This window comes from Lissotriton vulgaris, unplaced genomic scaffold (genome assembly GCF_964263255.1).
Source record: "Lissotriton vulgaris unplaced genomic scaffold, aLisVul1.2 SCAFFOLD_3102, whole genome shotgun sequence".
In the NCBI taxonomy this organism is placed as follows: domain Eukaryota; kingdom Metazoa; phylum Chordata; class Amphibia; order Caudata; family Salamandridae; genus Lissotriton; species Lissotriton vulgaris.
The window spans coordinates 67,761-91,800 of NW_028245668.1; the positions used below are offsets into that span (position 1 = coordinate 67,761).

At 45.9% G+C, this 24,040-nt stretch overlaps 1 protein-coding gene across 1 annotated transcript in view; it reads left to right on the top strand.

The window, feature by feature from the left end:
- LOC147666319 (gastric inhibitory polypeptide-like) overlaps positions 1-24,040 on the top strand; it is a 96,547-nt gene that overhangs the window by 35,766 nt on the left and 36,741 nt on the right. The window contains exons 3-4 of the mRNA XM_086949138.1: positions 18,458-18,604; positions 21,220-21,363. Of these exons, the coding sequence (XP_086805264.1) occupies positions 18,458-18,604; positions 21,220-21,363 (291 nt within the window). The remainder of the gene's footprint in view (positions 1-18,457; positions 18,605-21,219; positions 21,364-24,040) is intronic.

The window sequence follows — 24,040 nt, forward strand, 5'->3', positions numbered from 1 at the left end:
TGCCCATGCCAATGCAGATGGACTTTCCAGGTCCTTCCACTTAGACAATGAAGAGTCCCTAGGGAAAGTTAGTCTCATAACCTTTCGTTTGGGGGGGTGGGGGAGGTTGTGTGAGAAAGTGCCATCTTACTTGCATGGTATGCCCCCACTTTTTACTGAATTGCTGATGTGCTTTGACTGAGTATGCCCTGGGCTCCTACCAACGAGGTGTCCAGGTCCTGTGTTCATTCCATAAAAAAACTGTGTTGAAACTGAAACCCAATTGGCATCTCTGGCCACCTGTCATCCCCTAGTAAATGGTACCCAGGTACCCATGTCATGATGACCAGAGAAGACCCCTAAGGGCTGCAGGACTCAAAGTCAAGTCAAAATATTCTTTATTCGGCATTTAAGTAACACCATAAAAGCACAGATTAAAAAAGACAATATAGACAGTTATTATGTTAAAAAACACCTCATAGGGAATACAGTACTGCTAATGGCTTATATTATTTATAAAACAAACCCACCATCCACCCAATGCTTGTGCAATTTTAGTTCATTTTTAGTCAGCAAATACCTCTTGTGTTTCTTAGTTTAACTGCTGCTCTTAAAAAGTTTGTATGCACAAAACAGTATCCCAAGGGGTATAATTGAACAAATTATTAAACAATATCTAGTCAGGATACCTATACAGTATTATCCTAAAAAGGATCAAGGAGTCATTATTTTGTTCATGGCAGTGCTGAAAAGCATCATTTTATAATTCAAAGAGCATAGAGGGTGGGGAAAAAAAATATATACTTAAAAAGTTTATCACACAAAAGAGAGTAAGGGGATCTCTGGCCATTTTCAAAAATTCAAGGGCTTCCTTCACATGTCTGAAGTTAGCTTTTGTGAGAAGACCAATTAAAAAACGACATCTGGGCATAAGATAAAATGGGCATATTAATACAAAATGAAAGTATCCTGTGGAGATCGCTGATCACAGCCGCAGGGCCCCTTTGACTCAACTTGATTAATAAAACCCACAGGACCAGCTAAAAGGTGGTGTAAAAAGTTGAGTCTAAAAGGTGTAAATAAAAACCTGTCCTAGGCGAGATAGGGCTCCAGACCTCTACAGGACCTTACTGTAACATGTTCCTGAACTGAATGTTTATTTCTGTCCTTTACCTCTCGAGCTCTGGCTCTATGTTCGAGAACCATCTCTTTTACTCTGACCTGGTCCTGTTTTACTATACGGGAAGGTGTCAGAAAGAGGTCCTTGCATCCTATGCTTTCCAAGCCTCCCTTCACGTATTTAAGCCAGGGGATGGACAGCCCCATTTCCCTACCCATACAGTCCTTTATTATCTGTTTGGTTAAACTGGCTTCTGGATTGACCCAGATCTTTAACCAGGCAATGAGAGGCCTGCACCCCACCCTGTCCTCTAAGTGCTCACATCCTAATTCTTCATGTATAATCTGGGCAGGGACAAACTGGGGAACTTTAAGGAGCAGTCTCAAGTGTTTGTTATCCTCCACTTGCAATTTAGGTACCTCCACCATTCCCCATAGTTCTGCCCCATATGCCACCTTGGCATAGCAAATGGCGTTGTCTAGAGTCAGCATCTGCTCAGGAGACCATCGCCCCAATCGGCGACCAAAATTCATAATTGCTCCTGTGCTTGATGCTAGTTTGTTACAACGTTCCTCAATCAAAGATCTAAAATTTAAACCCCAATCAAATAAAATTCCCAGATAAGAGAAAGTCTGTACCTTCGCTATACTCTCTGTCCCTGTTTTGTAATTAAAATGCTTCCCCACATTTTTTGGGCCCACCTCCATAACATATGATTTAGACAAGTTGGCCGCTAAGTCCAGGCTACTCATAAAGTCTCTAAATCCGTCTATCAACCAGACTGGAGTGCGAGCCAATAAAACTGCATCGTCTGCATAGAGCAGAACGGCAATTTGCCTGTTTCCTATTCTGAGTGAGTCCACTTTTAATTTCAATAGAGACTGTTCAAGACCATTAATGTATATGGAAAACAGGAAGGGGGCCAGAATACACCCCCGCCTGACTCCGCTGGTACACTTGAAGGGCTCGGTGGTGTCTCCCTCCAGGTTGTACCTCCCTTTGGCAGAGGTATTATGATGGAGATCTCTCAGAATCCTAATGAGGCCAGCTTCCACCCCTAAATTGGCCAAAATAGTCCACAGCTTCTCCCTATGTAGTCGAAAGCTGCAGCTAAATCCATAAAAGCTAAATATATCTTTTCTCTGCTAGCTTCTGTGTATTTGGTCATCAATAGGTAGAGATTTAAACTCTGATCAGTTGTGGATCTACTTGCCCGAAAACCATACTGAACATCAGTGAGAATGTGGTGTTCTTCTTCCCAACTCATCAAACGGTTCAGAATGGCCCTACCTAGTACTTTGGCTGATACATCCATCAATGATATCGGGCGGTAACACTAGGCAGAATCCCTACTCCTTTTTTTAAAAATGGGCACTATTGTGGCGGTTGACCATGAGCGGGGTAGCCCTGACGAAATAGCAGCATTTATTACTCTAGTAAGGACTGGACCCCACAGTTCTACATTGCTCAAAAAAGGTCCGGCGGGATTCCATCAGGGCCTGGGGCCTTGTTTCTTGTCAGGCCCTTGATACCCCCCGCGATTTCCTCTAGGGTAAATTCGGGCACCTCTATGACTCCCCCATTCTGCTCGAGCTCCACATTCTCACTGGTCCCCCTGTTATACAGTCCACTATAGTGTTCTACCCATTGTTCTGGGAGGACATTAGATGCTATTTGTGGGCAATTGGAATCCTTAAAACAGGGCCTATTGACTATCGACCAAAAGGAGGAAAGGTCTCTTCTTTCGGCCGCTTCTCTGAGATCTTCCAATGTTTGTGTTTGACGCATGGTTTTCCAGCGCATTATTGATTGTTTATAGGTTAGCCAAAATCAATGACCCTTTGCTTATCTCTTGGCTTATTTCTAAGATCCATTTTAAGGTTCCTATGGGCTAGGGAACACCCTCTGTCAAACCATTTAGGCTTGCTTCCCTTCTTATTGCTCACCTTCACATGTAGTAGGCTATCTACTAGCCGCCCTATCTCTTCAAACGCATCTACAATCCTGGGTCCATTAACCTCTGGGTTTAGGCATACCTCTATTTGCTGTTTTCCCTCTCCTAGGAGTGATTTGTAGAAGTTTTCGCCATTGATCTTGGACCATTTTAGGCACCGCCCTTGATCTGTAGCCTTCACCCAAATATCATCTGCCACCCTCCTCGATTCCTTTCTAACACATGACCCTGCCACAGTCACTGTTAGTGGATTGTGGTCACTAAAAGCACTACACTTGATAGTAAAGCCCAGGATTCTCTGTTTCAGCAGCTGGTAAACAAGTATAAAGCCAATAAATGAGCCATGTCCTCCTCCTTTAAAGGTGGGGTTGACCTGCTCATTAGGTGTAATAGATAACAGGTCCATTGTATGTTACAGGTTATGACTATTCAGTGCCTTGCTCAGTTCCCTTCCTTCCGCAGTGTGATCAAAATGGGCTCCCTCTTCTACATTACAAGATGCCCATGTGTTCGTGAGTGGTATCAGGTTCAGACAAAAATGACAGTTAAAATCCCCTGCTACTAAAATAAGTAGGGCCATGCCGCCCGTGTCCCGCTCTCTCTGTGACCCTAATTTTTCATCCAACTCTATGGTTCTACAGCCTCCTGCGTTATAGAAATTGACTAGGATTAAATTTAGGTCTTTGCATTTATACTGAACAGCAATCATAGAGTCAGAGTTCCATTTTAAGTCCTTCCAACTACCCTCCATAGTCAAATGAACCCATATAAGTAGGCCACTCTTGGCCCTAAGCATGAGCGAATTTTGCGGATCTCGCGTTCGCGAATTTTGCGGATTTGCGGATTCGCAATCCGCAAAATCCGCGAATTCCCGCGAATTTTTTTTTTTTTGTGTTCGCCCGTGTTTCTGCCAGTTCGCGAGGGTTTTGTACACTTTCGCAAATTGCGAACTTACCTGTCGGGTCGCAAGTTTCGCGAACTTGTTGTTTCTACGTGTCCAGCCTGTTTGGGACACTCTTCTTCATCACTGCCACTCTCTGTCACCACTGCCACTCTCTGACTACTCATGCCACCCTCTGGCCCACCCATGCCACCCTCTGTTTCATCACCACACCCTCTGGTTGTCCAGTGTACATTATTTTCGGCAAAGCAAAGCACACCTTCCCTGCCTCAAGTGACCTGAATTAATTTGGGGCTGATTAATGTGTCACAGAATATTTTTTTAGCTGGCACCTGCTTCCTTAGTGCGCCCTGATTAGTGATCTTTTGCACTTGCTAAGTGCTTTCATTGTTGCAAAATTAGTTACAACACCTGCCCTGCCCCAACTGACAATAATGAATTAGGGGCTGATTAATGGATTTTAACTTCCAGCCTGGCTCCTGCTTGTCTCCCTTAGCTGTAATTCAGGACCTTTGTGGCATATGTGTAACTATTCTGAGGTTCAGAGCAGGGTCACATAATAGTTTCAACTGGCAACTGAACTCTGGAGGGGCCCCTCAGGAAGCACTACAGGAAATGGCTACAAATGATGAGCCTGAACTTTTGAACCTGGTAAGTAGTTACTTTCAGTTTTGCTAAGATCGTATTTCTGCAATTTTGCACTTATTCGCGGGGCGCGAACTCACGCGAACTCACGCGAACAGTGCGAGCAGTGCGAGCAAAATCCGCTGCTCGCGGATTTGCGGATTTTGCGCGAGATTCGCAAATCTCGCGGATTGCGGATTTCCCGAAAATCCGCAAAATCCGCGAGCGGAACAGATTTTCCGCCCATGCCTACTTGGCCCTCCCTGCCCTGGATCTAACTGCTGGAGTACTAAAGGATTTGAAGCCAACTAGGTTAAACTTGGATGGTTCCACTTCCCACGTTTCCTGTAAACAGATTACCTCGAATCCATTAACATATTCCAACCACTCTGTATTTTGGAATTTGGCGGAGAGACGCGCCACGTTCCAAGACACTAATTCGAAGGAACTCCCCTGACTGCTATTAAGGAGTCCGGCGATTGGAGCTGGCTCAGTCTGTATAATCCTTGGGCTAACTTGATGTACATTGCCTTCCGCCAGATTGCTCATATTTGGGTGTACCCCATCTAGGGCCTCCTCTACTTGTTTCCTTGCTTTTGATTCCCTTGCCTTACCTGTTTTCCCTTTGGGTAGTCAATCTATATCGCTAAGGAGTCTGCCCCCCCCCCCCACCCAACGGTGTATAGTTATACAACGGGAGCGCAAACCTATCCCTCAAACTGGTGACCTGATTTTCAAGGGTGTGTGCCACCTGGTCAGAAGTTGCCCAGCCCTTCCGCATCTCACTTTAACTCAGTCACCACCCTCTGCGTGGCCGCTCCCTCCACCTTCTTTCTTCCTCCCGAAACCCTCCCAGGTGCGCTTTTTCCCCAGGGTTATAAAAGTGGCTTAAATCATATGCCTCTATATTCGATTGCCTGCACATAGGGGGATCCTGGGTAACATACCTTGCTACTTTGGGGTCCTTAAAGGTCACTACAATACAGTCCCCCACTATATCTTTTTGCCTATTTCCAACCCACCTAACTCTTCTTACGAAGAGGATCTTACAATAGGCATCTCGGGGTAAGGGTCTGTTTTGATTCAACTAGTGGGTTGCTTATTTTTAAGTTGGTCATATGATCCCTCTCCTTCTACTTTCAACCCAGGGACCCCCGTCAGGACCACAACATAGGGTGCACAGTCTGGGGGTAGATTTAAATGGGGCTGCACAATCTTTATCGTATTCCTTTCCTTCCCTTCATTGGTTGGTGCCCCCTGTGCCCTATCAGGGACTGTCGCCGCATTATCTCTCAATTCTTCCCCTGGGTTATCACTTGGTGAATTTTGCACTAGATTATCTGATCTTGGGCTAGCAATAGTAATTATGGCCTCTGCGCCTTCCTTTTTCCCCTCCCGTTCTGTGGACTTCTATGCTTACTCTTTTCTATCTTTCCCTCTATTCTGCCCAAAGTACACATTATGTCTCCCTCAGCCTTCTCTGCACTCATTGTGCCACCCTTAGGGGCCCTGTACCCTGACACCCATACACTGCCTTTGCAGGCTGAGTGTCTAGGTGCAGAACTAAACAAAGAGTCGACATGGCACACATCCCTGTGTGCCATCCCCACAAGCTCACTGCCTTGGCATCCATCAGTCATCCCTCTAGCTGGGTGCCGTGTGCCAGTGGTGTGGGCACAGGTGCATGAGCCCTGTGCCCCAGTACCCAGGGCCATTCCTGGGCACTGTAAGTGCAGTGCTGCCATTAAGAGTATATGGTGCTGGGAGGTTGTCATTACGAATTCCACAGCACCATGATGGCTTCACTGAAGACTGAGAAGTCTAATATCAAACTTCTCAGCACATTAAACCTGCACTGATGCCAGTGTGGGATTTAATGTAAAATGCATGACAGAGGGCATCTTAGAGATGCCCCCTGAAACCTAACCAACTCCCAGTGTCCTGACTGCGTAGCTACCGAGGCTGCCACTACAAGGCATGTTTCTGGACCCCTGGGGCGAGAGCCTGCCGCTCTCGGGGGCCTGAAACAATGCACATCCTGGGACGAGGTGCCAAGCCTCCTCCACAGGATGGGCAGGAGAAGCTTCAAAGGCATGCCGCCTTTGTGAGCTTCTCCGGGCCACTTGCTGTACTCAGCAACTGGTCCCCACCGGTTCTGAGCCCCACTGTATCGGGAAGAACGGCGGGAAACCCTAAGTGAGGAAAGGGGGTGTGCCAGCCTATACCAACTCCACCCCTCAGGTGGGAGAGGCAACGTGAAGCACGACTCTGGCCATCTTGAGGACACAACAGGACAGAGACCCATTGGTCCCTGGCCTTGCCCTAACTGTAACGCCCCTAAATTCAGTATTTAGGGGCACCCTGAACCTTCCTTCCTCAGATCCCGATTGCAACAAGAAGAAGAACAACAAACAAGAAGAGCTGCAGTGCAGCTGCTAACAAGAGGACGACACCAACTGACTTGGCCCCAGAACCCTACAGGCCTGTTGATCCTTGAACCTGCTCCTGCGAAACTCCGGCATCTCCTGCGGGGACAGCAACCTCGAAAACCCTGGAGGACCTGCCTGCCTTGACCCTCAAAAAATACTGGGACTCCCACGAGCAGTGGTTCTGCTCAAACAGCCAGGAACCGCAAATCCAGCACACTCTGCACCCGCCAAGCCCGGCCTGTGCCTGAGTGACCCAAGACCACGAGGACGACCCCCCGCGACTGTGACCCGGAGTCCAGTGCCCAAAGACCCTCCTCGATGACCCAGACGACGTCTGCAGCCTCAGAACCAGGGAGCCCTCCAACCGCGACCAGCTGAGGGTAAGATTTCCCGACGGCAAAAGACAACCCTGCACCCGGCGCCCTGCGGCCCCCTGTGCCTTCCTTTGGGGTACCTACCTCTTCTCCAAGACCCTAACTTACCTCTCGAAATGGTGGTCGTACCTGAAGAATCTCCGTCCCCGAGTCTTCAGCCTTTGTTCACTTTTTAACTTTCCAATTGGATAACATTGAGCGCCCGACGGCTCAAAAGCACGTTGCACCCAGCCGCCCGAGTGCCGCTGGAAGTGCAACTACTACCCTTCTCTACTTCCCCACTTGCCCAGAGTAAGTGACCAGGAGCTCAGCTCCCACAGCCGCGTCGCCTGCTAGCCAGCAGCCACCAACCGAAGGCCCCCTACCCTCCATAGGATTGCATTGGCTCTACTCTCTCTGCACCCGGCTGCCCCTACCTTTCTGACCAAGGGAGACCCCTGAGTCTATGCCCAGAACCTTAACTCTACCAGTCGAGTACAAACCTAAAAGCCGATAACTCATTTTCCTTCCATAGCCTAACATTGACTGGTTTCACTTCAAAATTCTTCTAAGTGTGAAGTTTTGAAACGTTAAAATATTCATTTAAAATCAGCCGAATAACTAATTCCGATTTACTCACCTGTGATCAGGAGAGAAACCAGTGCTGCACCTTTCTGCCCAGCACTGAACCGAAAAAGTAATTATAACTGTACTTACCAGTATCTTGAATTTCCTCCCATAGGATAACATTGCTTGGTTTTAACATTGCTTGGTTTTCACTGATAAACTTCCAAGTGTCAACTTTGAAAATACAATTATATTCCTTAAAAATCACTACTGTAACCAAAACGCTTTTACTTAACTGTTTACAGCTTATGTCCCGGGACTGAATTTAGGATCCAGTACGGTGGTTAGAAAAGTAATCTAAAAAGTAATCAATTGCATTTATCTAGAAAAACCCGTTGAGCTCAATGTTAAATTGTGTTTGAAATTGTGTTGCCTATTGCAACCACAGTAGCTATTATACTTACAAAGTCTATTGACTATTTGCAAAGTAATTACCTAAAGTCACTCATATTGAGAAAAGTATATTTTGATACCTTGTTGGTTCTACAAAAAAACAACTATAGCTTTTGATATAAAACAATTGGCCTAGAGTTTGGTCCTTGAGTGTGTGAGACCATTTGCTGACTGAGTGTGTACAACAAATGCTTTACACTGTCCTTTGATACTGCCTTACTGCTCGACCAAGCTACCACTTTAGAGAGTAAGGTTATATCTAATTTTAGCCTCTGCCAAACCTCTGGGGACTCTATACACACTGTACCTTACATTGGTCCAGTATATATAGAGCCACTTTCTTACAGATCTGTCAAAATAAACATTTTGACAGGTCAAAACCTATGTTTAAAATTTTAGTAAGTCACCTTTAGATAGGTGTTGTAGTTCACAAGGCAGGGTGCATGGGATTTAAAAGTTAGTACATGTAGAAATGTAATGTTAACATCCCTTTAAAGTGACCAGCGCCCAAAAACTATTTTTCATTATGGCATGCCTAGATGTATTATGTAGAAAACCAGAGTACAGATAAAAATCCTAATACTGTGTCTCGGGAAAGAGAATAGCTAGAAAAATAATTAAACAACTATTTTTAATAGTTATTACAAATCCAATTCCATGGGGAAGTTGGAGTCTTAATAAATATTAAAGAAGAGTAACTTTTAAAAGCTATCTTTTACCTGCCTTAAGTTCTAGGAGGATAATTTGCATTTGCACTCCAGCTTCTCATAGCCAATGATCTGCATTTGATAAGGTGTGACGTGCTTTAAAGGAGTAAACAAAGCTGACTTGATAGGGGAGATAGCTCCTCAGACCCTGACAGAATATGCAGGGCAGAGTCTGGGAGCATCCTTTTTGACACTAGTGTCAAAATCTACTTAAGCGCAAATTCCTACTTGACAGGTCTGCTGGGTTTATTTATGCAGAAAGTTTTATATAGCGCGAACATGGCCACCGAGGGTATCGGAGCGCCTTACTGATTGTGCAGTGGGACGAGTACATGCAAATAAAAATAATAAACATATCGAAAAGTACATAGACTTAGAATGTCCAAATATAAGACTTGGGAATACTTGAAAGGTAGAGAACAGGATGGCAAGACAGTTCCTGTGTATCCCCTGTCTGGTTGCTGAAGAACCCTGCTTTTGTCCTCCCAAACATCTGTCTCTAGGTTTGTTGTGGGTACAGTAGCTACCCCAAACTGTATGTTAGTGTTCGATGTGGGAGGACACTAGGATTGACACAGAACACTCCTCAATCACATCCCAACCCTTAGAACCCAAGTTTAGTGTGGCCAAAGACTTTTGCTATCTTTAAAACGCTCAAAGTGGGAAGGGTTGGCCTCTGGAACTTTTACGCCATTGGTTAGGTAGGGCATGCCGATTAGTCATTCCCATCCAATACCTAGTGCCAGGCATAAATGTGGCACCTCAAAGCACCCACTGCAGAACACTTTCCTGGACATGAGGTAAAACAAAGGAAGGCTGGACCTGCTGTGTCCTGAGAGGATCTCCGAAGGACTGGCCCTGCTTCCTCTAGTACCCAGGACAAAGAAGTGGACTTTAAGGATCATATGACGACCTCATGTTCAAGCTACTGAGATACAACAAGCTACAAGTGACCTCTCCTGCATCTGCCTAGCTGACCAGTGGCAAATGAACCTGACATGAGCCTACTGTTGGCCTCTTCTTTACATCCTGTAAGTCTCTAAGTCTCTCCTCCAAGGCCTTCGGGGGACTTTAAATGTGTATTCCTGTGGTGAATTGGGATTTAAAGAACTATGTCAGAAGGTAAATCTTTGATCAGAATCAACCTGGTAGGTGTATCCGACCCGCACTCCATCATAGTCAGCCACACTGCACCAAGATCCCTGTCTACCACGAACATGGAGTATCATTGGTGCTTTGTGGCCCTAATTCTATTTAAAACTTTAAAAGTTTATATCTCCAGTTCCCCTTATTGGATTTTTGTCATTTTGCCTTTACTTTATTTTTCTAAATTGGTTTAGGAGTTTTATTGTATTGCATTTTGACTTTATTACATTTTTTTGTACTGCATAAATACGTTACACATTTCCCTAATTTAACCCTGTCTGCTCTGTAAAAATAGCTACCAGGGGGTCAAGCTCAGGTTAATTTAATGTCTTTACTGTTTCAATCTGAAAAGGGTTGTGATTATTCCTTGGGGTGGATAGTCAACCAGTCCAAATATGAATCCAACATCTTACAAGTAACAATACAGAAATGGGTCTTAGGAAAGGTAGGACTCGATTCCAAGGAACAGAGAATGGGTTGACAGACCAATCTAATCAACTAACTGGGAATACAAAACAAATACAGTAAACAGGGAGGGGCAGAAATGAGGAGCTGGGATAAGTATATGAAAATAGAACACGGATTCCTGAAGCAAGGGATAAGGTTATACAGTTTAAGAGAACAGGTTCAAGGATAGAGGAGTTATAGTATCAAGGTAAAATCTGAGAAATCAAGGAAACGAATAAGTAAGCTCACGGCTACTAATAACAAGTCTTGAAGTACAGCAGAACAGTTTACATTCTCAGCAGTGAGTTGGATGCAAGAACATTGAGCACTGAGCTCAAACGGAAGATATAGATGGCACCTAAACAAGGAGCATGGGTGCAGAAAGCGAGCCAGGTGAAAGCAATTGGCAAGGTGCTGAAAATCAAAGATATTATACCACCAACAGTGCTTAATTTGTGCAGGTGCTTTCAGGTGCTGAGCACTGTCACCTATTTCTCAGGGCCGGGCCTATTGCATTTTTCTCCCATGCACAGCAAGCCCGGTGCACAGGCCATTGAAAAGCCCTATCCTCGAGCGAGGCTTGTGCAGCTGTACATTCAGAATTGGTGCATGATGCTAGTGTGCTTGCTTTGGCGGGCACCAGTGCCTGGTCTTCAGGGTGGGGAAGGGCAGGTGTGTTGTGTCATGCGCAGTATAAACTGCATGAACGATGACTTGGGAGCATAATTCCAGCTGCGCTACTCAGCAGTCTGCGCTTTCCAGTGTAGCCAAAGCTGCAAGGTTAGGTGAGTTGTGTGTGCGTTATTTTACACACAACTGTTATCTTACAGGTGACAGAATAGTGCTTGGCCGTGGGACACCATCAATACATTCCTGCACAGTGGCACCCGCAGGAAACTGCCCAGTAGCTGCCTGCCTCAGGAGCCCAGACAAGGCCTTGCAGCATAGTAACAAAATACGAGAAGCAGCCGAGGGTGGTCCGAAAGTGAAAACATTTCTTCCTGCCAGTCAGTGTATTAGCACCACACTCCTACCTGTCCCAGTACCATCTCGTCCCTATCACACCCGTCCTCTCCCTTCTACAATGGGCGCCGTTGCAGCCACAAGCACCTTGAAGAACACCACACATCCCTGCCACTGTGACTGTGCCCCACCGCTACCTCCGACAGTGCCCCTCTCTCCACAGTGGCCTTCTCCCACTAGCCTAGTGCCCCTTTCTCCACAGTGCCTTTCTCACCTGTATCTCAGTTCCCCTCTGCTTACAGTCCCCTTCCCCTCTGTATCACAATGCCCCTCTCTGAAACAACACTCGCTCACTCCTGTTACAGTACCCCTTGGCTCCCTCCCTCACTCTCAGAGCCCCCCTCCCCACCATCGCTTTGTATTAAAGCTTGCACTGGGCCCTGAGTATCCATACCTTGAGTTCACACGTGAGACCGAAAAGCCCTACTCAGTCTTGGCCACTCGAACCAGGAGGCTTTCCCAATTACCCCCTAACCAGAGAGAGGATTCCCAGGGAATTTCTCAGCGTTGACCTGGAGAAAAATAGCATTGATTCAAAACGTGCTATCAGAGGGGCTTGGCTGTGTTGGGCGCTCTCTACCTCCCCCCACCCCTACAAGCCTGCTGAGATCTATCTCCCCACACCTTCTCTTCAACTCCAAAGACCCATGTCCCGTAAACCCCTGCTGCATACTTACAGCCTTATGTGCCTGTTGGAGAGAGATCCGAATTTTGTCTAGTTGAAGTTTTGACTGTAGCACAGTGGGGTAATGTAGAACATGTACCATGCAGATGACAGAACTATATTTATGTGGATAGCTCAGTGGGTTTCTGTTTTTTGTCACAGATGTACTTTTGTTACTCGCTGATCATAAATTGTTGATTGTTGATTGTGGGTTTCTAAAGCGCTAGAATCGACTCCCGAAGGAGTATCTCTGCGCTGTAGACCGCTGGGGAACCCGTCCTGGCTTTTCCTGTGAGATGGTCCCTAATGGGTATCTCCAAGGTGAAACCAGGCATCCCCGGCGTATGTGGGGGGCCATTGTGGAGATGAGGCAAGCTATTGCCCAGAGTTGCCGAGTGTGATCCCTAGTTAGAGTAGGCACCGAGGCGAGAATTATCGAGTCCGTTGACCCTGGTCCAAGGCCCTGCCGCGTCGGGAATTAACCCTGGTCCCAGGCCGTCCTCTGCTCCCGGGTCTGCCGCCTCTAACCAGTGAGCCACACCACTCCACCTCCACCTCCACATTACAATCCTAATATAGCACAGGCGGCAGACTCAGTTGAATTTTGTGCTTTATTAGTAAAAAAGTATGTGTGGAAGCCTGTCTGAATGGAGTTGAATGTCTGACTGCATTTGAAAATAGGTGGCAGTGGGATTTTGCCACTTATAGTCTGAACATGTAATAGAACTATTTGTTTGAAGCATGAGAGTGTGGTTCTCCATCAAGGTGTAATCCCAATGGTATAACTGACACTTTATTATGTTTTATCAGGAATACCTATTGTGACATAACAAAACATCTTTTTATGGCATAAAATTAACATAGTTAAAGAATCGCTATTGTATGTCTTGGACAACATTGCTATGCATTGATGAGACAGGCCAAGAATGAGACACTCCTGTCACCTCTCAACTTTACATAATTAATGACTGTATATTTAATAAAGCAGAGGTGTACTCTTTGCTTGCTCTATCTCAGTATCTGCTTTTCGTCCACCCCTTCACACCATACTCCTTTACTTCTCTCCAATCTTACTTCACTTTCTGCCCTACATTTGCGTTTTCTCTTAATCACCACCTCCCCTCATTAAATGCTTTTCATTGTTCACCTTTCCATCTTTCCCTTCCACTCTACTCTCACACGCTCCCCACTGTCCGCTTTCCTTCCCTTGCCTTTCTCCTTTTTTCACTTTTTCTTCTCATCAGGTTCCACTCCAATCTTGCAATCCCAATCTCTGCTTTCCACATTTCTCTTCACATTGTCTACTGCATCTATATTTGCCTTTAGACCTCTTCTCCTCCCTCACTCTCCCTTTTAATGTTTTCCTTCTTGCACATATGTTTTTATTTACTACAGGAATCGGTGTTCTATCTCAGGATCATAAATTGAAATCTTGGTGTGGCCACTCATTCTTACATCTTTAGATAAAATGTGTGCAATTGAGATGGATAACAACATGTTTGATTTGGTGTCAAGGCCCCCTCTAGTGAATATGTGCTTTACAAACATACATGGTGTGTTTCTCCCTCTATCCCTTAATTTCTTCCTTTCACATCTTTTCTTATTTTCTCCTTCTTTCATCCATTACTTATTTCCTTACTCCAGTGCTCCTCTTCCTGTTCCTGCCTGCATTTGTTACTGCCTTCTATAATGTATTCCTTCCTTCATTCTTTTCTTTCTTTTAAACAGCGCAGTGCAAGCACATTTTCTTTTGTTTTCAAAGCTGCCTCAAGTCCTCAAATGACCTTTCTCTAATTTGAGTTCACTTTTAAGTTTTTGTCATAGGCTTCCAATATGTTATATTATGTTATATTGATTTGTATAGCACACTTATCACCCAGGAGGGTATCCAGGGATTTGGGAAGGTGTGTAGGTGTGAGGTGCCTGATTTGCTTTTGTGAAGAGCCAGCCTTTCATCTTCTTGCGTAACTCAATAAGGGAGGAGGTGACTCCGATGTGTTGAGGCTTGTGGATGTGGGTGGAGCCAATAAAGGGTAGTGGGTGGGGGCACTGGAGAGAGTGGGCGGAGCTAGGGAAGTGGGTGTGGCCTCGGTAAAGACTGTGAGCACCTGCACTTCATATTTTACAAATTAAGCACTGACCACCAATATAGTGCAGGCTGCTCTGGGACCTGGAGACGGAAAGGCTAGAGAATCAAAATAGTGTATGAAGAGAAACAGGAAAGTCAGGAAAGGAGTAGGGATTAGAGCCAAGACAAGGGAAGGTTAAGACTAGGTTAAAACTAAATCTGTCAGTTGGGGAATCTGTGGGTATCAGGAACCATAATAGCACATACAAATCCACCTCTAGGAAGTGGTTGTGGAAGGTTTGAGAAAGAAAGGCTCTACATAGACCATAATGCATCCCTATGGCACTGTGAACACCAAGATGAATCGAAAAGTGGTGTAACATTTATAGTGTGTCACAAATAATTCTACTGTACACTGGTGTGAAGGCAGATTCTACCAGCACCCAAAAGATCACCACCTAGCAGCAGGATGGTCAAATACCAACAGAAACTGTCCATGGATACTCTCTGTCCAGTTAATGGAAAAGGAATAGTGGCGGTCCGTGACCCTTAACACTGGAGAGACGTGGGGGGCAACAAAGCTGGAGGGTGGATGGGGGGAGGGGTAATTGAAAAAAAAAATTACTTATTCATGTTTCGCTCTGAATTTTGTTCTTTCTTCTGCAGTCAGCACGAAGGCACACCTCATGAAACTTCAGGCAAACCCCTTCTGCAAATCCTGACGCTGCTCTCATGCTGCAGATGAGCAGCACGACAGCAGTACCAGGATTGGCTGGAGCGGGCTGCCTCGTCGCTCCAGAAGGCCCATTAGGCCTGTGCCTGCTCTCGACTCAGCTATCTGAGACAGCTAGGTGGAGAGGTTTACACAAGTCAGGCTGGCCAGTGCAAGGCGGCCGGCCAAAGTGACTTGTGCAGTGTATACTGGTAGAATGAGCGCCACTCCCCTGCTGCCAGTCAGCAGCAGCCCCGGTTCCAAACACTGCTCGGGCTGGGAGCAATGAAAAATAAAACGGTAATTCATTTTATTACCGTTTTATTTTTCATTTTTGCTGCACTGCACAGGTGGGCGACGTTCCTCTGCACTAGTGGAGGAGGGGGGGTGGGGGGGGGGGGGAGGGAGGGGGAGCTACCAGGCACATCTCCCCACTGTTAGCCCGTACCTGGTCTTCAGGTTGAAGAACTTTTTATACTTCTTGCCATTATGCCATTGCTTCAGTGCACTGTTTGTTTTCCAGCTGCGTCAAGCCTATGCTACTTTTTCTGTCAAGAAATAGGATACTGTAATTATACTGCATGCCTCTTCCACTCTTATACAGCAACCACAAGTTTATTTTTGTGTTAGAAACGTCAAAAACTATATTTTATTCTACGATTCCAAACTTAAGAAATTCAAATGCCATCTTTAATTCCCATCTACTTTCTGTAGGGCCTTTTAATCAAAGGATTCTGACAAAAAACAATGGGGATTAATGCCTAGGATACATTGACCAAAAGGAGTATTTTTGAGAGCTGTTTCCTCTGAATGGCAATTTTGGCTGGGAGAAAGTGAGTTAGGTGACAGAAGAGTCTGAAGTTTCTACTTGTCTTACAGAGCTAACAACCAGTCACGAAATCCCAAAATGTTAAGACAACCTACGGAAAAATACTTTCAGAACTTATTCCATGGTTATGATTTATTCACCCATGTGGATTTAGAACTGTGCTACAACTCATCTCTGGGCAGGCTCTGAGTGCTTTGGGAGTTGGGCATTTACAAAAAGGGTCATAATTAGAACAAAAGGGACCAGATGACTTTAAAAAAAAAATCTTGATCTTTTTTCCAGAGATCTTGTGCTATAAATCAGCTTTGCACACGGTCTGCCTTATTTACCGGTTGGCCTTGAAAATATGATTTATTTCATATAAAAAAGGGATATAATTTAAAGTTATAATAAAATACTATCATGCTTGAATACTTATTCCAAATATCAGATCGGGTATCCACATGAACAGAATCCCATCTGTGTTTGGTGTAAGCCCATCACCATACGAACTCAAACATGACCAAATTAAATTATGCAAATATTGCTTTGTGATGGATTCTGCACCATACGAGTTTATGATGATCCAAATAGTCTTTGTTCTAACAAGAATGTCCCTGCATGGCATAAACAACATGGAGCCCTGTCCTGAATTTTCCAGAGAGCAACTCTCAGGATATTTTTTTAATTAGGGCAGCCCACAATCACGAATACAATCTGAGGAACCACATTGAAATGGATGGCGTCCCAGAGATGGGCACTGCAGTTTGGCGGGGCACACCATGTTAACCCACCCTTTTCTGAGAATGTCTACCATCATCTCACTGGGCCAGAGAGGGCTGACAATGATGGCAGTGACTGATTACAGTTGCAAGACAGGCCCTTTGTACATATTAATTGAACAGAGAGTGATGCCTAGCAGCCTTTCCCATTTAAATGGTCTGCGACTTTCATGCAACCGGGTCCTTTGCTCTATTTGTTGCATGTATGTTTACACAGTATGTTTAGCAACACGAGTGTGCTGTGGCTGACATACAGGAATACATTTAGGAACTCCTGTAGGTGGATGTGTGTACACTGGAGGATGGAGAGAGCCTGCCTCACAACGAAGTGAAATGCAGGACTCCACATGTAAAGAAGGAGCTGTGGCTAGATGCCATTCTCTCCTTTGTACATTTGTTTTGAGGTTCCGTGAGGAACTCTCACCACCCTCTTTGCTGCTGATACTGAAGAGCGACTGTGGCTTGACCACTCTAGGAAGAATACACAACATGGCAGGTAATACCTAAAATCAGTCCCAGAGTTAAGCCTGGCGAATTCACAAACTCTACCTGGTAACTGTGCACAATCATAGGGCAGAAGCCTGAAGTCAGTGATTCAGGAATGTCAAACTGACCAGTATCGCGGCAATACCATCTAGGGTGTTAAAGACTTCTGTGATTCAGGGATGACTTCCTTCACAGCCTGCCTCGTACCCAGGAACAGAACCTGAAGCCCAAGAAATCCTGTCAGACGTTTTGAAGAACTGCCAGAAGACAGGAGCATGCCTTTGGTGAAGAGAAGCACTCCTGCAGTAAAAAGTTGCCAGATGGAGATACCAGCCCAGCTGTCAGAAGTAACTGGACTAGTCCTGTATTGCCTCATAGAACTACACTGTGAGACCCGGGGCGACTAACTGAGCTGCAAAAGACTGTGTTGAGCTCCTGCACTTCTAGTGTGCTCATGGCTCAAATATGCTCGGTCATTATCGGAGCCTGGGAAGATTTGGCGGGTTCTTATCCTTGTCTGGGAAGGTTTGGTGGATTGTGGCTTTAAGAATCTTACACCACACAACTATGGCACGATGACACCTTTGTGTGGAAGTCTTACTGTCCTGAAGGACTTTGCAAACCCCATGGATTCTCCCTGAAGCTCACCGAAGAGCACAGTGCTTTGTAGCCACAAATTCAATTGCTGGGTTCCCACTTGCCAGACTTCACATATGTAGTTGTGCGAAGGTTGGGTGGTGGTGATTAGGCCTGTGGCAGCTTGAGACCCAGACGGTAGCCGCTCCTCGCTCTATCATAGCCTCTCCGCTATGCAACAGAGGAGTGAGCACGAAAAGGCAAGGCCAGGTCTAAATGCGGGAAAAGATAGGGGTCTGCATTGGCAATGCACCACAAACGGATCCACACACTAGTGGGTACATGGTAAAAATCTGTAAGCGATTTGTGCATGAGTGGGATTCGCAAAACAGTTATTCTAACACTTACAAATCTGAGATGCACAATAGAGTGCACACTGACACGAAGTATTTGGAGAGGCCTCAATGTCAAAAGACAAAAAGCTTAACTATCCTGAGTATCAATTACTAAAGGGTGTGCATGATTTTCAGTTAAAGGTGTAACAGGTAAAGGGCCCCATATCAACACAGGAACAGCTTCTTTTTGCCTGTGGTATGATGGATCTACTTCCCACTCAATCATACCTTTTCTTTTTTTCTTTCTTTCATTTTCTTTACAGAGAGGAAGTGAATACTCCGAGTACCCCTTCACTGGAACGACGTTATGCAGAGGGCACCCTAGCCAGTGACTACAGTCGGGTGATGGACAGTATGCTCAAGAAGAATTTTGTAGAATGGTTGCTGACCCGCAGGGAGAAGAAAAGCGGGTGCGTTTATGATTTCATTCTATTATGAAACTAAGGGTCTTATTTAGATCCTGGTGGATGGAATTCGCTGTCACAAACATGACGGATATCCCGTCCGTCCGTCGTAATACAAACTCTATAGATATAATGGAATCATAATATTGCGGACGAAAGATTCGTTACGTTTTTGACGGTGTATTACCCTCCGCAAAGATCTAAATCCGGCCCTTAGTCAGCAGTATCAAATAAATAAACGAGGGCATCGGCGAGGAGTAGGGTTGCTTCATAGCTCGATAAAGGGTGACAGGGTCTTTTGGGAATCTTCTCTGAGCAGCCTGAGCTGGAAGACATCATCACCAACTGGGTGTGAAGGTAACTAGCTGAAGATGCAAGAGGGGATTACTTGTCGGAAAACTTCCGCAAACACAATCCATTCACTAATCAAAACAGAAACACATATAAAGAAATGAAGAATTGATAACATTTCGTAAAAATGTTTGTGCTTCTAAAATGGCATTAAGGCTGGGCAATAATCAGTCAAATGACAGACTCAGAATAACTTCTCCAGTACTTTTAAACTTTTATGATCTACCAATCTTTCTTCAGGTCAAGTGCTTGCTGGATCTGGACTCTGTGGTGAACGCTACAACTCGAGAACAGAAAAAAAGATTATTGGTTAAGCAGTCAATGAGAAATGAGCACTTCTTCAATAAGTGCTGTGTCTGATGTATAAATAAGCAAAGCGCTCAACTTTGCAATTGTTTTCAAAACCTTTGCAGGCCCTCTAGCTGTTATTGATTCTGTGATCAATTCAAGTGAGACCAAATCTGTTATCAAAGATACTCATAAAAAGACACCAACTTGGGTAACTGTCCTTCTGTTCTACAAGTTAGTTATTTGTGGAGACCAGATAACTTGTAAACTCATGGCACATGTAATTTAGGTCTGGACTGGGCATATGACACACAAGGACAACGGCCATTTGTCTCAGGACCAGGGGTCTGGTTTTAGGGATGGATGGAATAAGGGAGCCTAGTAAAAGGTCCCGAGACAACACAGACCACCTTCTTGTGGAGTGGTATTTAATATATACCCTTCTAACTTCATGGAGACTAGGGGGTTTGTGTAAAAACATTTTTGAGAGTTGTTTAGTTCTTGGTCCCCCAATGTTTGGGTAGAGTACCTCATTTTGTACGAACGTACTGTCGATCACTAGACTATGAAGAGGATTCCAGCACCTCAGTTCTTTGTTTAAAAGCAATGTATGCCTATTTCGATTCAACATCATAGTATGCGCACAACGTGACATTCCCTCCTCCCCAAATTCCAGCACCTTACCCCCACTACGTCCAAGAACTCTCAGAATCAAGATATGTTGTCCACGGCGTAGCTTTTTATTCACATCAATCCAAGGAATTAACCACAGACCATTACCATGTAAAGTATCCTTCTTGGTTATACAATAATTATTCACAGCATCACACTTTAGCTGCATCAACATGTTAACGGCAGTAAGGAATTTAGGTACGACATTACATTTTAACTTTAACTCGGCCATACACTAGAACAACTTGGCCTTGGCCGTCTCGGCCATCAATGTCCCACTCTGCTGCGCACATTGTGCCGGCAGGCCCCAATGCGCTACAGCCAACAGTTGCACTATTTGACATCCAGGGCACCGCATAACGCACCGGCCCACCGGGGTGCCTGCACACAGGCAGCCTCCCCAATATTCTTCTCAGTCCATACCTTGTGGGTTAGAGCAGTAGAGTCCAGGACTACCGGCAGGTCAGTCCCTCCTTCCCGCCGATCCACGGCACACATGGAATCTACCCCCTCCTGGTGTCCATGGAATGGCTGCACCTCCATTGTTGTGCATACGTCTTTGTTGTTAACAGTCAGCGCTCCGCAACGCTTGCTCTTCCGCCGGGTGGGTGGGTGGTCGCCGACGCTCCTGTAATCCAGGCTGTAGTCAGAGGGGACAAAGAGAACGAAACCCCCGTGGCACAGCCTTATATAGCCTGCTAGGTTTCATTTCTTCTAAGTTTCATTTCTCAGGCCTCCCAATGATATCACCCCGGTCAGCCAACCCCCTTCGTTGGCCAGGGGCCCCGGAGGAGGCTCAGCCCTGTGGCGCAACTAAGGGCGCCCCTCCCCTAGTCGCGGGGGGCGTCTGTCATTTCTTCAAAATCGATTGTTTCATCTTGCTATATTTTTCATCGCAACAGAACACATTTAGTCAATCAATGTCACTATTTTCTGAAGAGTCTTGCAAGAGTTAATTTCAAACAAATGTCTTGATATGTTCAAAGTCTAATTTCAGCAAATATTAGAAACCCGAATGAACCCCTGTGTTTATAGTACACCCATACAGTGGGCTTCTACGGTTCTACAATCATTGTAAGATGAAGGAAGGGAATCCATTTTGATGCAGTCTTTTTGCCAACGATTAGTTGTTAATGTTAGATTTAAAATAAGCATGCATGCCTTTCCATTATTAAGGGTAACTTTAGAATCATGCTTCACTCGAATATTCTCCTCATCTGACACCCACAGCTACTGTCATGTTGTGTTGTGCCGTGCAACCATTGTATGTGTAAACTTAAAGACATATTTTAACAACTTTCTCTGCACAGTCCTAGGCAAGAACCCTCCAAGAGAGAAGCTGGATCAGAAAATGCTGCTGCTGCTGCCAGCACAGAGGATGGAGGTTCCCAGACTGAGTCACAGGGCAGGAAACCATTCTTTACTTGGATTTTAAGAAATATGCAAAAAGAAAGGTAGGTTTCTGGGGGAAGGCCAGAGGAAGTACTTTTGTTGAAACCCTTGTCCTAATTTTCTACTAAAACATGTATTTGCCTTAATTAGCTTCCATTCTCAACCCAACAATACCTCTGCACATATATCTCACCTTACACACCTCAAAAATTCAACTTTTTGACGCAGTCCTCCTGTCAGTGGATGCCAAGAAGGCGTTTGACAGGGTGGACTGGGGATACCTGGACGCTGTCCTAGCGTGCTTTGGGATTGGGGACCGGTTTCGCACGTGGGTCGCTAGCTGCTACGCCGCTCCGCAAGCCACAATCAGCGTCAACGGGGTGCGTTCAAGGCCATTAAACATCCAGAGGGGCACCAGACAGGGGTGTCCTCTATCACCTCTCCTATTTGCCTTGTACATCGAGCCACTGGCGCAGCGGGTCCGCGACAATCGATCCATTGTGGGAGTTCGCTTTGGCGGAGAACCACAGACCATAAGTCTCTACGCGGACGATGTCCTGGCAGCTCTAGAGGATCCCTCAACGTCGGTACCGGCCTTCCTATCAGAAATGGAGAACTTCGGAAAAGTATTGGGGTTCAAGATGAATGTTGAGAAGTCACTGATCCTGCCCCTGGGGCGGAATGCAAAAGCTGCACTGCGAGGTCAGCTGCAATATGGAGGTCTTCGGACCCAGATGTCGTTGCCCTACCTAGGCATCTCCCTAACCCCGAGCATGACCCAAACGGTTGAACAAAACTATTCGACCTTACTGGCTGCCCTGCAAGGCGACCTGGCGTCGGCAACCTCTCTCGTGGTTGGGACGAGTGGCGGCGGTAAAAATGACTCTCTTACCAAAGGTCCTGTATTTGTTCCAGACCATCCCAATAACCCCTCCAATAGGCATGCTTAAACAATTACAGGACAGCATTACACAATTTATATGGGCCAACAAGCACCCGAGGCTCCGCAGGGACTTGAACACACGGGCTACGTCGGAGGGCGGCCTTGGGGTTCCAGACCTACTTCGCTACTTCCACGCGACTCAGCTGCGTTACCTTTTAGAATGGCAGAGACCCAAATCGGAGAAGCGGTGGCTATTTCAAGACCGGGCTATGGCCCAGATGTCATTGTGGAAGGTCCCTTTCCTAAAGTGCGTGGACAGGCCTTCATATCTTAAAAAATCGCCCATCACGAGGACGGTGATGCGAGTGTGGGACAAGGTAGCGGTCTCAAGAGGCCTCACCACGTTTCCGTCCCCGGTGTCGCCTCTGTTTGAGAACCCGGCCTTCCCTCAGGGGATGATCCCTGGGTCGTTCCCACAGTGGCGGGCGTCAGAGTGCAAGGCAGCTGGCGACCTTTTCAACCCCGCAGGCTTCATGCAGATGCATACCCTACAGGAATACTATACACTCCCACAGACCCTCTGTATTCAATATTTTCAGATCAGACACTGGCTCACAGGGAAAGAAGTGCAACCCACGTAAACAGACCCGTGGGAACGAGAATTGGGACGCTCCCTCACGGACAAAGAATGGCAGGACATATATTTCAGGGCCCACCACACCACCAGCAATGTAGCCAGCAAAGAGGCGGCGGTGAAAATAGCATATTACTGGCATCTCACGCCATCAAGGCTGCACCAGAGCAATCCACGTAGGGACCCCGGGTGCTGGAGGGGTTGTGGTCACCAGGGGACACTCACTCATATCCTGTGGGAATGCCCGGAGGTCCAGGGGTACTGGGAAGAGGTGCTGAAGACTTTTGATGAACACACGCTTCTCGATCTCCCCAACGCCATCACATTCACACTTAAATCGCTTAGAGGGAGGAAGATGGGGCTGGCAATGGGGGCGGCCACCCAACATATTCTGTCACTCTGGGGCACTTCTAGGAAACCCACTCACACGGGCTGGCTCCATCGACTGTGGTACATCATGGGCATGGAAAAGATACAAGCCTCCCTCACCCAAACCCGAGACACGTTCCTCGACACGTGGCAGCCCCTGGTCTCTCTCCTGTCAGGGGAATTCACGGAGATCACATGCCCAAGATATCTCAGGGTCCTCCGGCTACCAGAGGACTTCAGAGGGGACCCCAGCTCGCCCACCTGAATTACACACTTTCTATAGGCCTTAACACATCCAGCAGCAGTGTACTTACCACACCGGGGAAGGGGAACGAGGGAGGGACGGGAGTTGGGGGATGGAGGGTTAGGGATTGTCGGTTGTTAATGGGACCACTTCAGAATTTTGCTACCCCCTCAGGGTCCTCACTAGCATACAAGGACACATTCTACGCAGCAACAGTGAGAAGCGCTCCTATGGTGGAGAGGGGTAGACGCCAATCTAGGGGCATTTGCCCGTACTGTCGAATGTTCCTTCTGTCCTATGTTTGTTTTTTCAGAAACTCAATAAAAAGATTTAAACAAAAAAAAAAAAAAATTAAACTTTTATATAATCAATTGATATGCGCCTTTTCAGCCCCAACACTGCTAATACGTGTTATGATGTCAAATTAATGCTGTTTCTCATTGTTATCACAAGCAAACTCTGCCAGGACAACAGATAAAAATAGAAAAAATAGGGGACGATCACATGGAACAACAAAAGTAGATCATTTTCTTGTCTCAAGGCTAGCCAACTTCAACTTATCACTTCAAATCGTCTATTTTTCAATAATTGTATCTAGTTTTTTCAAAG